This window comes from Acomys russatus, chromosome 6 (assembly GCF_903995435.1).
Source record: "Acomys russatus chromosome 6, mAcoRus1.1, whole genome shotgun sequence".
In the NCBI taxonomy this organism is placed as follows: domain Eukaryota; kingdom Metazoa; phylum Chordata; class Mammalia; order Rodentia; family Muridae; genus Acomys; species Acomys russatus.
In genome coordinates this window covers 82,670,235-82,683,495 of record NC_067142.1, presented here as the reverse complement: position 1 = coordinate 82,683,495, position 13,261 = coordinate 82,670,235, and the positions used below count along the sequence as shown (strand labels likewise).

At 40.6% G+C, this 13,261-nt stretch overlaps 1 protein-coding gene across 1 annotated transcript in view; it reads right to left on the bottom strand.

Moving 5' to 3' along the window:
- The window catches only part of Ush2a (usherin), a 696,795-nt gene that overhangs the window by 327,898 nt on the left and 355,636 nt on the right, over positions 1-13,261 (bottom strand). The window contains exons 32-34 of the mRNA XM_051148119.1: positions 10,173-10,332; positions 8,118-8,289; positions 2,049-2,196 (exon numbers count right to left, since the gene is read on the bottom strand). Of these exons, the coding sequence (XP_051004076.1) occupies positions 2,049-2,196; positions 8,118-8,289; positions 10,173-10,332 (480 nt within the window). The remainder of the gene's footprint in view (positions 1-2,048; positions 2,197-8,117; positions 8,290-10,172; positions 10,333-13,261) is intronic.

Genomic DNA, 13,261 nt, shown 5'->3' with positions numbered 1-13,261 from the left:
CTATGGCTAACCTAGATGGAGGAGTTGGGACTCTACAGGGAAAGGCAGGGAGATAAAGGGAGGGAATGTTAACCTCAATTTGTAAAATTCAGTAAGATTTCCAGAATAAAATGGCCATCTTACTTCAGAGACATAAAAATGAAGAAATGTCACATAGTCACAAAGTGGCATATAGGTAGGCTGAACCACAGTTTAGAGGTCATCTGACCATCAGACTGCAAGATATAAAGTTTGTCTTTCAGGTATGTAACGAATGTGCGGGACCTTTGAAGATAGACAGAGGGCAGGAGGGCTTGCAGGAACTAGGCATGCCCATCCACCGAACCAACAACAGCAAGAAACAATGGAAAATTTGAGAAAAGGGAAGAGTCCTATGAAGTAGTCCTTTAAAAAGTTCTTACAAGACTTATTTATTTATTTATTTATTTATTTATTTATTTATTTATTTATTTATGTGCCTTTGGAGATCTGAGGAAGGAGTCAGGCTCCTTGGAGCCGAACTTGCAGGTGGTTGTGAGCTGCCCAACACTGGGGCTGACAAATGAACCCAGCTTCTCTGTAAGAGCAGCACATGATCTTCACTGAGCAATCTCTAAAGCCCTTTTAGTCACTGCCCCGCTATGAAAGTGTAGAAAATTCTACTGTGATTAAACACATTATGCTACTGTAAAAATATTAGCAAAATATCCCTAATTTTTTGCCTACTGAATATTCTTAAAAACCATTTTGCAAGTGCACAGAATATACTAAGCTAAGATGCTCGAAATGAGAAAAGGGTTTCTCCAGACAAGCAAGGAGACAGGGCAGGAGAAGTCTGAGCAACAGCTACCAAACTATGTTCTATGCAAATGCAAACCAGGTAGCTGGATGGCAGCCATACAATCAGAACAAATCAGTAACATTTCACTGACACCTATGGGCTGGACAGATTGCTTTGTGGAGTCAGAAGTGTGACAAGAATTCTGGCTGGTTAATATAGTTTTCTATGGACATCATTTGTTTTTATTAAGAAAGTTGAAACCATACAGGAGGAGCTTCAGTGGCAGAGAAAATCACTTACTCTAATTACCATAGCTCTGCATTACTTCAAATACAGCTATTGCATTTGCTAAAAGTTTAATTAGAAGGAAATAGTATAGTTAATTCATGGTAAACAAGAGACAATCTAGTAAAACTGCAAGGTTTTTGTTTTGTTTAATGCTTTCTGGTTATGCTTACAGAAGCCATTTCCGTTTTCAGCAATGTTATTTATAATAACAGTTCCTATAATATTAATACATTTTTATATTTGTCACAAAGTCGGATGTGGTTTGATATCTCCTTCTGCCAGAGTTAAACAAGAATTCTGCTTAGCAAATCTTAAAGATATTTCCAGTAGCTGGATAAATAGATCAGTTTTCAAAAGCCTATTAAAATGTCTTTATAATGAGGTTTTGTTTTCATGTTTAACTGGGTAACTCTGTGCTTTAACTCTCTAAACAGCACAAGGACACATACATCACGTAGAAATACAATACACCTTAAGTTAAGTATAAGTGTATGCATGTTTAATGCATGCATTGCTTAAATCTCCATGTTGAAATATTTATAAACACAGCATCCTAAGGAATATGAGTTCCAAGCGGCCTCTTTTAAAATAAACTTATTAACTCATGAGCATTTGCAGCACTCTGTGTACATGAACTTCCCACCTCTTTACTTCTCCAAGGAAGAACCAATGGCTGCTGAAAATGGAAAGTCCTTAAAGACAATGTCACTCTCAAAGCCGTGCTCGCCCAGTCTCCATTTGTCCCTGTCCACGATGCCAGCTCACACTAAACAATGACATGCAGTACACAAGAGCTATCAAGAGGGAGCACTTTTGAGCCACCAAAACTGCACGTCAGCCTACAAAGTGCTTGCTCCCTAACTACAAGGATAGTATCTCAGGTATTTTATGTGCTAAAATGATCATTAAAAATTAAGTACCACATATAAGCTGCCATTTAGAATATTAATTTACTTTTGCTAATCATGTTTTTAACTTCAGGCTAAAAGAGTTCACTTACCATTTGGATACCCAGGCTCCGTCCAGGAGAGGTTAAAGGAGTCTGGAGAGTAGGAGTGGGCTGTGGGGGCTGGCACACCTTCTGGAACCGTCTCTTCCATTAGGGCCTGGCTGGGCTCACTCGTTGCACAGCCACCGCTTGTACACGCCTTAGCCGGTACAGAGAAAAACACTTCAGTTCTGGGCATCAAAGTTGAGATGAACACTGAAGAGAGACCATTCATAGGAGGAGTGTGCGATTCTGCTAAAATAATGTCCCCTTCACTGCCTCCAAATATGCTTGTTTCTACACTGAAGTACAGCATTTGATTAGATTGCCTTTTAAGACATGAGGACTCATCTTCAATAAGTACAAAGTAACCAGAGTGGATGAAGAACCGGCCTAACTTACAGCCCAGAAACTAAGAGCACATACTACCGGGAAAGAAGCTCTGCTGGTAGGCAGAGGGTCTCAGACACACACACACACACACACACACACACACACACACACACACACACACGGTTGGAATGCAGCATTTTTGTTTGTTTGTTTGTTTGTTTGTTGGATATGGGGTGAAGAATAAGAACCAATCATTTGATTCACTTTGGTGTAACCTACATGTTCATATTTCAATACCATGAGAAATTAAATAAAGCTCCAGAGGGTCAAATAAGTCACTCTGTGTCAGAAGACATGGATCCCCTTAAATCAAAATGAGGAATTTAAAGCGATACCTAAAATTGTACCTAATACCAGAAATAGAAGGCAGACATTCAAGACATTGCATTTTCTCACAATGGACTGCAAATGATTTCAAGCGTACTGGACAATCTTCTTCTTCTTTTTTCTTTTAAATTGAGACACACACACAAGGCCCTCGTTTTCTCATTAGCAAATATAAGCAATTGTAATTCTAGAAAACAGTGATATGAGAAAACTGCACTTGAGTTTCTCTCAGTCTGAGAGCTTCAAGTTACAACTGCAAGGGCGACAACAAAACTCAAAGCCTGTGCCTAGATAAAATCCAGCCCGGATCCACCCTAACACAAAGAAAAATGTGAAAACATAACAACGCAAAAGCCAGCCAGCTTTTTAGAGTATTTTCATGCAAGCTAGAGCCACAAATCTGGGTGTTTTCATTGATTCCTCTTGCCCTGTGCAGCCTCGCCAGCCCGAAGGGCAGAGGAAGGTGGTAACTGCTTAGATCTCTGACCAGGCAGGAGGATGGAACCATTGCCTACGCTATTATAACTGGTTGCAGAGTTTCCTTATCATAATAAACAACGAGTACATATGCTACGTTATGATATATATGTGCGTATATTATTGATATGAAAGTCAGCCAGTTACAGTGATGTTCACTTCCTGATGAAAGAATCTGTAGCAGGAGCTGGTGAGGGGGCTCAGCTGGTAAAGCGCTTACACGAGAATCCGTGTAAAATCCCCTGAACCTACAGAGGACAGCCAGGTGCGGCAGCTTACGCTGGTAGTCCCTGTGCTGGGGAGGCCGAGATGAGGGAGTCCTGTGGCTTGCTGACCAGCCAGCTCAGCCTACTCAGAGAGCTCCAGAGTGGCGGAAGAGACCACTTCAAAACCAACCAGGTGGCCCTAGGGACGCGGCTCGGTGGTAAAGCAGCTCCGCCACAAGCATAGGGACCTGAGTTTGGATCCCAGACCAGCATGTGAAACTTTTCCTGTACCTAGCATGTCAGTGAATGGAGCACATGGATCGCTAGGGTTCACTGGCCAGTCTGTCTGGGGAAAATGAAAGTTTCAGGTCAGGTCAGAGACCCTGCCTCAGTAAACAAAAGGGAAGCACACACATCCTTACCACATGCACATGCACACAATACACATGTACACACACACACACACACACACACACACACACACACACACACACACACAAAGGAGGTTGGGAGAGGAACAAAGAAGTAAATAAATGACAAGGTGAACAGCATATGAGAAATGATATCCAAGGCTGACCTCTGACCTCCACATGAGTGCATACACATGTATAATGTATACCTACACACACACACACACACACACACACACACACACACACACGGAGAAAGAGGTTGTGGGGGTGAGTTCTAGGAGAATGCCATCATTATCCGTGGACACAGTGGCATTAAGGTAGGACCCTAATCAGACTATCTGGGTTTCGCTCACGTTTCTGACTTAGATCATGCATGTGCAAGTGAGAGAAGAAATCCAGTCCTCTTGAGGATGGAACCTCCACCAATCCAGCCCAGTCAGCTAGCCACATGCTCAAACCCTGACAGGTGAGGTACCTGAGTTATCAAAGTGAACACTGACAGAACACCCCTATTCTCAAAGAGTGGGACTATGATCCCATGCATTTTCAGAGTTTTATCACTTTGATTCAAAGCTTGTGGCAGCATATGCTTGTTAAACTGATCACAAAATGGGATTTAATTCTTATTGTTATGATTTTCTTTCTCATTTATATTCATGTTTCAGCATTTTTCTTCATTACTTCTCTCCAAAGAAATATTGTGCTATGTGACATATGCTACTGCATTTATTTAAATAGTACATAAACTTCAATTGGCTTTCTTCGAAGAATCTTAGGATGTTTTCTAAAATAAATACAACGTCCTCTTTGGGAGGGCTGTTCCTTGGACTGTCACCCGAAATCTACAACCTGGTCGTCTGGCGCAGAAGCGTCTGGGGCTCATAAGATGACCTCCCAGCCAGTGAACAGGGTGTAAGCAGAAGTTTTTGCAGCATTATCTCAATTTTGGCATTTAGAGAGCTCTTCTTAAACTTGCATCTGAGTGGTCTAGTGCTGATTGAAATTCCAAGTTAGGAAAATAAATATCTGGATTGACTGGAGATGTCTTTATAAAGCGGAAAGGATTGTGAAAGCCTGCGAGGCAGTAAGCTGTTTCGACCTATTTCCAACAGCTTTTGGTCAATCGCAGACACTTTAAAACAAAACTGGCGATGCTGTGTTCCATCCCCAGCAGATGGGTAACTTCTGATCTAAAGAGACTTTATTTGGTGCCATAAGATGTGCATGTAATCTAATTACAGTGACAACTTTGGAAATAATAACTATTAGGAACCACTAAAGCTGGAATTCTCTTTTCCAGTATTTTGTTTTCAGATAAGCAGGGCTCAGGGGTATGAAGACTGCGGGATATTTTAAAGCACAAAGGAAAATAAAACCCCTCACAATTGCTTTAGCCGTATTCATCTTTTCCTGAGAAGTGGAGCCTGAGGCTTAGGGAGAGAGCTCATCTGTTAAAGGGCCCACTGGCAAGCTTGAGAACCCGAGCTCAGGTCTCCAGCACCAAGTAGAGAGATGGCTGGGTGGTGTGTATATGCAACCCTGGTGCTTTGGGGAGGACCCTGCAGCTTGCTGCCCAGTGTAGACAGTAGATGAGCCCTGAGGTCATCGACAGAGAAAGACTCTATTTCAAAAGACAAAGTAAGAGTGATAGAAGACAGATACCGTTATTCACTGGCCTCCACATGTATGCATATATACCTGCTCCTCCTCCAATACACAGACACAATCACATACCCCCTGTCTTACACACACACACACACACACACACACACACACACACACAAACAGGTTGAGCTCACCATTTCAGTTATTTAACATTTGCCAAATGACAAACAGCTAGTACTGCTGGGGACATTTTCAAATACTACCCTCAACCCCTGCCTACATTAATACCAGCTTTCCGTAATTGTTAACTTGCTGTAATTATTAGTAACCTTTAAGACCTATCAAACTTCAAAACAAACACCACCACATTAGACTGGATGCAGAGAGTGCAGGCTGTGGAAGCACGCACATCTCCAACGTTCTGAAAGAAAGTATGTAGCAATGTTTAAAGTCTCAGGCACTTTAGGAGGGGATGCGTTTGGCTGTCATTCATCTATTCCTGCATGGGCGGTCGTTGCAGCTCCTTTTCTCCAGCGGTTACTGTCAGTGCTCTGCACAGAGAATTTGGGAAGATGCAATCTCTCCGCTTCAGGGTCTTATAACACAGACTAATGCAAGCATTAAATGGAGTGACACAGAGTGGCTTTGCTGTCCTATGCCCAGTATGCATCCCAAGGGTTCAAATCCCCAGTGGATCTCCTTGTTTCAAATGCCACCAAAGGGCTCTGGGGGCTGCATGTTTGGTTTCCGAGCACTTAGTCACCACGCTGAGCCAATCCATAAAGGCCACTATGCTTTGTTGAGCACCTGCTCTCCACCACTTATCTAATGACCTTGAGAGCTAGTTATTATATTGAAACTGTGAAATATACAATAATCCCATAATTAACCAGGATGAGCCTAAAATGCCATGGTTCATTTAATTTACTGCTTAACCGAGCTAAGTTAAAACAAACAAACAAACAAACAAAAAAAAAACTTTTAGCTGAATAGTTCCTGAAAATGCACTAGAGTATTTTCTGCCATGATAAATACAGTGGAATTAAAGGAAAACATGAGCTAGTTTGTCTTCTTAATAACCTTTAGGGCACAAAAACATCCACGTCATTATGTTCTCTGACTTCAACATTACTCAAGACCTAACACATGCTGTAATTATTTGGGGTTACCTTTTTAACATCACAGAATTTTAGGGCTCTCAAAAAGACCTTAAAAACCATTAAGTTCAATGTTCTAATTTTTGTCCTGAAAAAATTAAACTCGATGTGCCTCACTGCACTTGCCTTGGGTCACACGGCAGTAAAATCTGAATTAAAACTCAAGAGGACAGAACACTAAGCTAGTGGTACTTAGTTTTCAAGTTATACCAAAATTTAAAAATATATAGAATATGGAACTGGATTTAATTGACTGCACAATGTATCCTAAAAATGGCTTTAGGAACAGAACATTTTAGCACCATTTATTCCCTGATAAAAGCCCAAATTTCAACATTTTCTGTTTACTCTTGATTGCTTCCAAGCGACTGAGGTTGTTCCTGGTTTTCACGTATATAGCTATTTTGGAAACAGTGTGGACTTCACTGTTAGCTTTTGAAAATCAAGTTTGTAAGTGTGCTTCTTAGCTTTTCAGTAACATGACTCCAGGTAACCTGAACTGTCATTTCCCACATCCACATGCTGTGCTGAGCAGTGAGGCACATGGACCTACTCCAGAAGAGAGGCCTCACAATGTCTGCCTGCCCTTGTTTTGTGCTGTCAAGTCAGACAGTTAACAACAGTTGGATGCAGTTTATTTTCTCATGGTATAATATTTTGAGCATTCACGAGCATGTTAAGTAAAATGAATGCGTACACAGTGTCTACATAAATGTAAATTTATTCATAATCAAGAGCAGAATATTTTCTATGGCATTTATCAAAGCAAATACCCTCATATAGGTATTGCTATGAAATGAAGAGGGTGTTTAAAACAAATAGGGACAACCTCATGTTTATATTCAGTTATTTTCAGATGTGCTATTAAACTTAAAAAAAGATTATATTTCATCAAAAAGCAAAGGGAAATAGGAGCACAAATTCCACAGCAATATCAAGGTCTTTTAGAAGACCTTCATATAAAGAAGTGGCGTTTAGCATTAAAAATGCCATCATCTTTGCAAGGAAATCTCTAAACCACTGGGTCTGGGGTCTCACTGAGTGACTGTCCTTTCTGAGATGGAGCTTACTATGCATCACAGTATACCAACACTCAAGAATACCTTGGGGTCATTTGAATCTTCATTTAAAAACACAAGATCTAAATTCATACTGTGAGGAGTTTTTCAAATGAATACAAGCACCACAGGAAACCATCTTATTAATCTAAGCATTTTGGGAAAAGCTCTCAACAATTATAATGTCCTACAAATAATAAAAAATTAATTCTGAGCATCTCAACATAAGGTCTAGAAAAGTCTGCTAACCCAGATGGTTATTTTATCCTTTCAAATAGTACAAACAATATGCAGGTAACCAACCGATAGGCTGTACCTGTAGTCTGAGAGGGGTAATTTTCAGTGTAAATACTACTGAGTGAGGCTTTTTGGCATTGCTCGCTTGCTTGATTTAGGAGGAAAGGAAGATGGCATAAACGACATGACAGAAGCTAAGGTGACTCACTCCCAGCTTGATGAGGTACGGACATCCAGGGGAAAGGTGCCGGAGCACGTGAGCCTGAAGGCTGTCTGTGCTGTTATAGACAACACTCCACACTGTAGAGTTACTTGTAGGATTCCAAGTATATAATAGGTAGCGCTCCAGAATTCCGTTTGGCTGCCTTGGTTGGTTCCACCTGGGAACGAACAAAAGTCACGGTATTTTCAGCATCATTCATTCATGTCTATACAGAGACATGTAGGACTGGTTAAGAGTCATACAAATTTTAATGTATCCTTGTATCCTGCTATAAGAAACCTACATGGATTTTTTTTTTTTAGCTCAAAATAATTGTCTTTAAACGCACTCACACATGCTTATAAAATGCCTATTCTAAGAATCTTAAAGGAAATGTGATATAGCCCTTGTCTTTTAGTTACTTAAGTGTGTGTGTGTGTGTGTGTGTGTGTGTGTGTGTGTGATGTCTGTGCTTGTGCATATGCAAGGACACATTCATGTAGAGGCCAGAGGAAGACATTACCTGGTCTATACCTCTGTTCCTTACTCTTGTATACAAATTCTCGCACTGGATCTGAAGCTGGACTGGGTGAGCAGCCAGCAACAGACATCCTCCTGTGTCTCTCATCAGGGCTGGAGCTGCAGTGATGTGTGGCCACACCCAGTCTTTATGCATGCTTTGAGGATTGAAACTCAGGCCTTCCTGATTTTTGCTATAAGTGGACCGATTGAGCCATACTTCCAGCCCCTAGTTACTTATAATTTAAAATAGTTAACAATGTGCAAATGTGTGAATATGTGTGTGCGTGCGTTAATGTGTGTGTGTGTGTAGGCACACAGTATCTGAGCACTTCTGAGGAATGTGAGAGAAAGAGGAACAAAACAGTCCTGAAAAACCCAGCAATCCAACACAGAGTGGGTATGCAGTCACATAAAGAAACCTACAGTCTGAGGCAATGGGCAGGGTTGTGGTTGTTTTGTTTTTGTTTTTTCCTTTTTTTTTTTTTGGCCCTTTGAGGTTTTACATCTAGATGTAGGATATGGACAGGTGCAGGTGAAAGGTGAAAATAAGAGCAATGGACCTGCAGATGAGGGTTCCTGTGCATTGGGTATGGAGAAGGACTAGTTGCAGAACAGACAGAAGACGTCTCCGCTGGGAAATACTCAGAGGTGTGCAGAATCTTTGGGACTCAACATCATGGCTTGTCTTAAGGCACCTCTGGGCCAATACAAGGGCTTAGGCTCAGAACAACAGCAACAGAAATGAATGGTAACGCTCTTCAGCTTGAGTGAATGCCAGAATTTATTCAGTGTCAACATTTTGTTCACAAATGAGAAAACTGGGAGTAAGAAATAAAAATGAACAAGCATGAATTTGTACTAAGAGAAATCTATTAAATTCCAACTCAGCATCTCAGACCTCATATAATGAAAAATGGAGAAAAGTCACATATTAATATCAAAGAAAAATCTAAACATTTATAAGTTCAAATAAGAGAGGACTATAAATTATAAATATTGTAGAATATCTGGGTTTGCTTCCTGCCACTCAGATGGAGGCTCACGATTCTTGTTAACTCCGGTTCTAGGGGATCTGACTCTTTTATGGCCTACTTAGGTATCAGGAATATATGGGACACACACACACACACACACACACACACACACACACACAAGCAAACATTTGCACATATAAAATAGAATAATATTTTTAAAGTTACATATGCACCACATATCTGTATATATTATTCTAATCACTACAATTTATTACCAACTGCCATCCACCTATGAGGAACTTGGCAGTGGATAAGTAGCTGGTCATTTTTCTTTTACTGACAACTGCACAGAAGTTGTATACACATTTAGCTTGGCCTGATTGCCTAGAGACAAAATGGAAATTAAGCTGACAAGTGATAATCAAAGGTTCCTAGAACCACGGGCCTAATCATTTCTATGCATTTAATCACAATACAATTAGTCTGATGTCACAAGCCCTTCTGAATGAACTCATTGGGATTCTTATGTGAGCCAGTGTGTGCAAGACACAAGAGCCCTACTTACTGTACATGCATAGTTCTAGAATCCAGGACAGCCAAAATCGGGGGATCCACTTGTTCTGGTGGCAGCTGTGCTGTATGCAGGATGACCCGGGAACTGTTTGTGCACCCCACATGTGTGCATGCACCAAGTATAACCTGGTAGGATGTGAATACTCTTAAATCTGGGGGAAGGAGAGAAACAGAATTTATTATCCATAATACATTTTCTCAGGAGAGCTCACCCCTACTTCTACATTCTGATCTCTAAGAATTATTTAAAAAAAAAAAAAACAGAACTTAACATAAGCATCAATAATTATGAAAATCAGTAGAAATAAAATGTGCTTCTCTCATAAATGACATGGCTTCATTGAAATGGACCTGTGTCAATCACACCTCAGCCCGACTCTTTCATTTTAAGAATTTGTTTTCTTGTATGTCTATAATCAGGTAAATCATTTTCTGGGTTTAGTCTTAGTTCAAAGAGTCTGTTAAAAATAAATGAGATATTTAAATTATTTTGAGGACAACAGGAGTTGCTTTTGAAATGCAAATATATAGCCTATAAGAGTGACTTTGAAATTCCCTTTTCCTATCTAGCCGACAATTATTTGACCTTCAGATCATCTGAGAAGAGTGCACAGGATTACTTCACTTGTAAGATGTCCCCGACGCTTCCCAGGATCACCAGGGCACAGGCAGCAGCTGTCGTCTGCTCATCTGACCCCTATAGCACGTTGTGCATAGTTCCCACATGACACAGCAATGCACCCATGTTGATTCTTTAGTGTCTGATACAATGTCTGACACATCAGTGGAACTAAAGCAATGAATATGGAATTAATGAAGACGATGAAGATACAGTTGCGCTAGGTATGAAAGGCAACCGTGAAAACTCTGGTAGTACCCTAGCTAGAATAATTTCTCCTTCCCTTGAATTTCTGAGGCACTTCATACCTGTTTACTAGTGAATATCACATTCCTAATGAGAATACCGTACATTAATATATAATTCCCCAATTCCACTCTTAAATGCCCTGAGTACTTCACATATAAAATACCCAATAATCTAACTAAATTTTGGACCAAGTTTACCAAGCTTTAAATATAATTTGGACTTTCACATTATTAAAAATAGTAATTTTGAGAAACATCTTTGAAATATGTCATGATTTAAGTAACACATACTCTTAAATCTCATTAACCTTGAACCATCACAATTTCATGTTTAAAAGATTAATGAAATGCAACCTAATTCAGGCAAATAGATTTTGCATTATACTGATAGCAGGAGTAAACTAGGGAAGGAATGCTGATTTTCATGCAAAATACAATCAGTTGGTTAAACATGTAGGTCACCAGAAGAAAGGCAATCCAGGGATTTTATAGCAAATGTTGCTTTGGAACAAAAAGAGGTCACCAGGATGACACTCGGTATGTTTTGGGCCAAACCTTGCTTCTTTATAGCTTCTATATAGTATGTAGCTAATGGTGCCGTGCGGACACAAGGCATCCTCAGTCTGAGTAAGCAGACAGGCCCTGCAAGGACACACTGAAGGTGACAAACCAACTCAGAGCAGCATGACTCTGAAAGGTGGCAACAGCAACTTCATCAACTGTGCAGGGGCAAGAATTGGAGTGCCCTCGTTCGGGCAAACATGGTGTAAAACTTACATCCTACTCAGGGTTATAATTGCTGGGATGAAACTCCATGGCCGAAAGCCGCTTGAGGGAGAAGGAGTTTATTTGGCTTACCCTTCCACATCACTGTTCGTCAAATAAGGAGTCTAGCCAGCACACCTTACAACAAAGCATCATGGGTGTGGGGGAAAGCAAGAGAAGTCAGATACTAGGAGTCATATCCTTACGGACAGTTTACTCTGATGATGATGATGATGATGATGTGTGTGTGTGTGTGTGTGTGTGTGTGTGTGTGTGTGTGTGTGTGTATCTTTCATGAGCTCGTAGAGGCAAGATGTTGACTCCAGGTATCATCCTCGATTGGTATCTTATTTAATTTAATTATATATATATATATACATATATATATATATATATATAAAATTTTATTTTATTTTTTTTTAAGCAGGAACAATTCCTACCCATAGCGGTACTCTGCCAGAACACACTGTGCTTATGTTAAGGCATAGTCTATCATCACTGTTAGTACTGTTTCTCTTCTGCCACTGATTTTCAAGAACTTGGTGACCTTTCTCCCTCTACTCTCTCCCACAGGTCTGAATTCCTTATGTTTTCTGGGAACCAAAAGCTAGCTGTTTCATTCTGTCAATTCAGGAACAAAAGCAAGGATGGCATAGAGCCGAGAGGAGGCTCCTGCATCAGTCAGAAGTCACAGTCCATGTGGCCGATTCTGAGTGAGCCTTGAATATGTCTTAGTCTTATCAGAATGTCTTGGTTAAGAGCAATTGAGCAAAACAACTTGATGCTACCACATTCTTTGCTCAGTAATCACTGGAGTTTCCTTTTCTGTTACTTTCATACTGTTAAGGGAGAGACTTGGCTATCTAGTTTGTATTTGGTGAAAAAAATCACATCATTCAAAGACCATCGTGTATATGTGGCCTTCACACCTGGAACTTCATTATTTCAGCTGTTGCTCCAGTGAATTATTATGTGATGACTGTATACAGTGCCCCCAGCCGGTGAAATGCTCTGTCCTCCTGTACACTGTAAACCCCATGCCTTGACGTCCTAACTCATGAGTGCACATGGTATTTGCCACAGATGGAAATAGACCCCTGTAGCATGATATGGGGTCTGTTTTCTGGATGTGGCTTCCACTGGGACACTCTGTCTTCTGCTTTGGGTTAGGAAGCATCCATTTCTATGACTGTTGGGACTGGAGATAGGGATAAAGAGGCAACTACATTTAGAGGGGTCATGTTCAGTACAATTAGGATTACTCTTGACTTACTCCGTAGACACCATGACCATGGCAACTCTTACAAAGGAAGGCATTTAATTGGAGCTTTCTCACAGTTTCAAAGGGTTGGCCCATTCCTATCATGGCGAAAAGCACGGCCACGTGCAGGCAGACACGAGGCTGGAGAAGTACATGTGAGATCTACATCTGAATCCGCAGGCATCAGG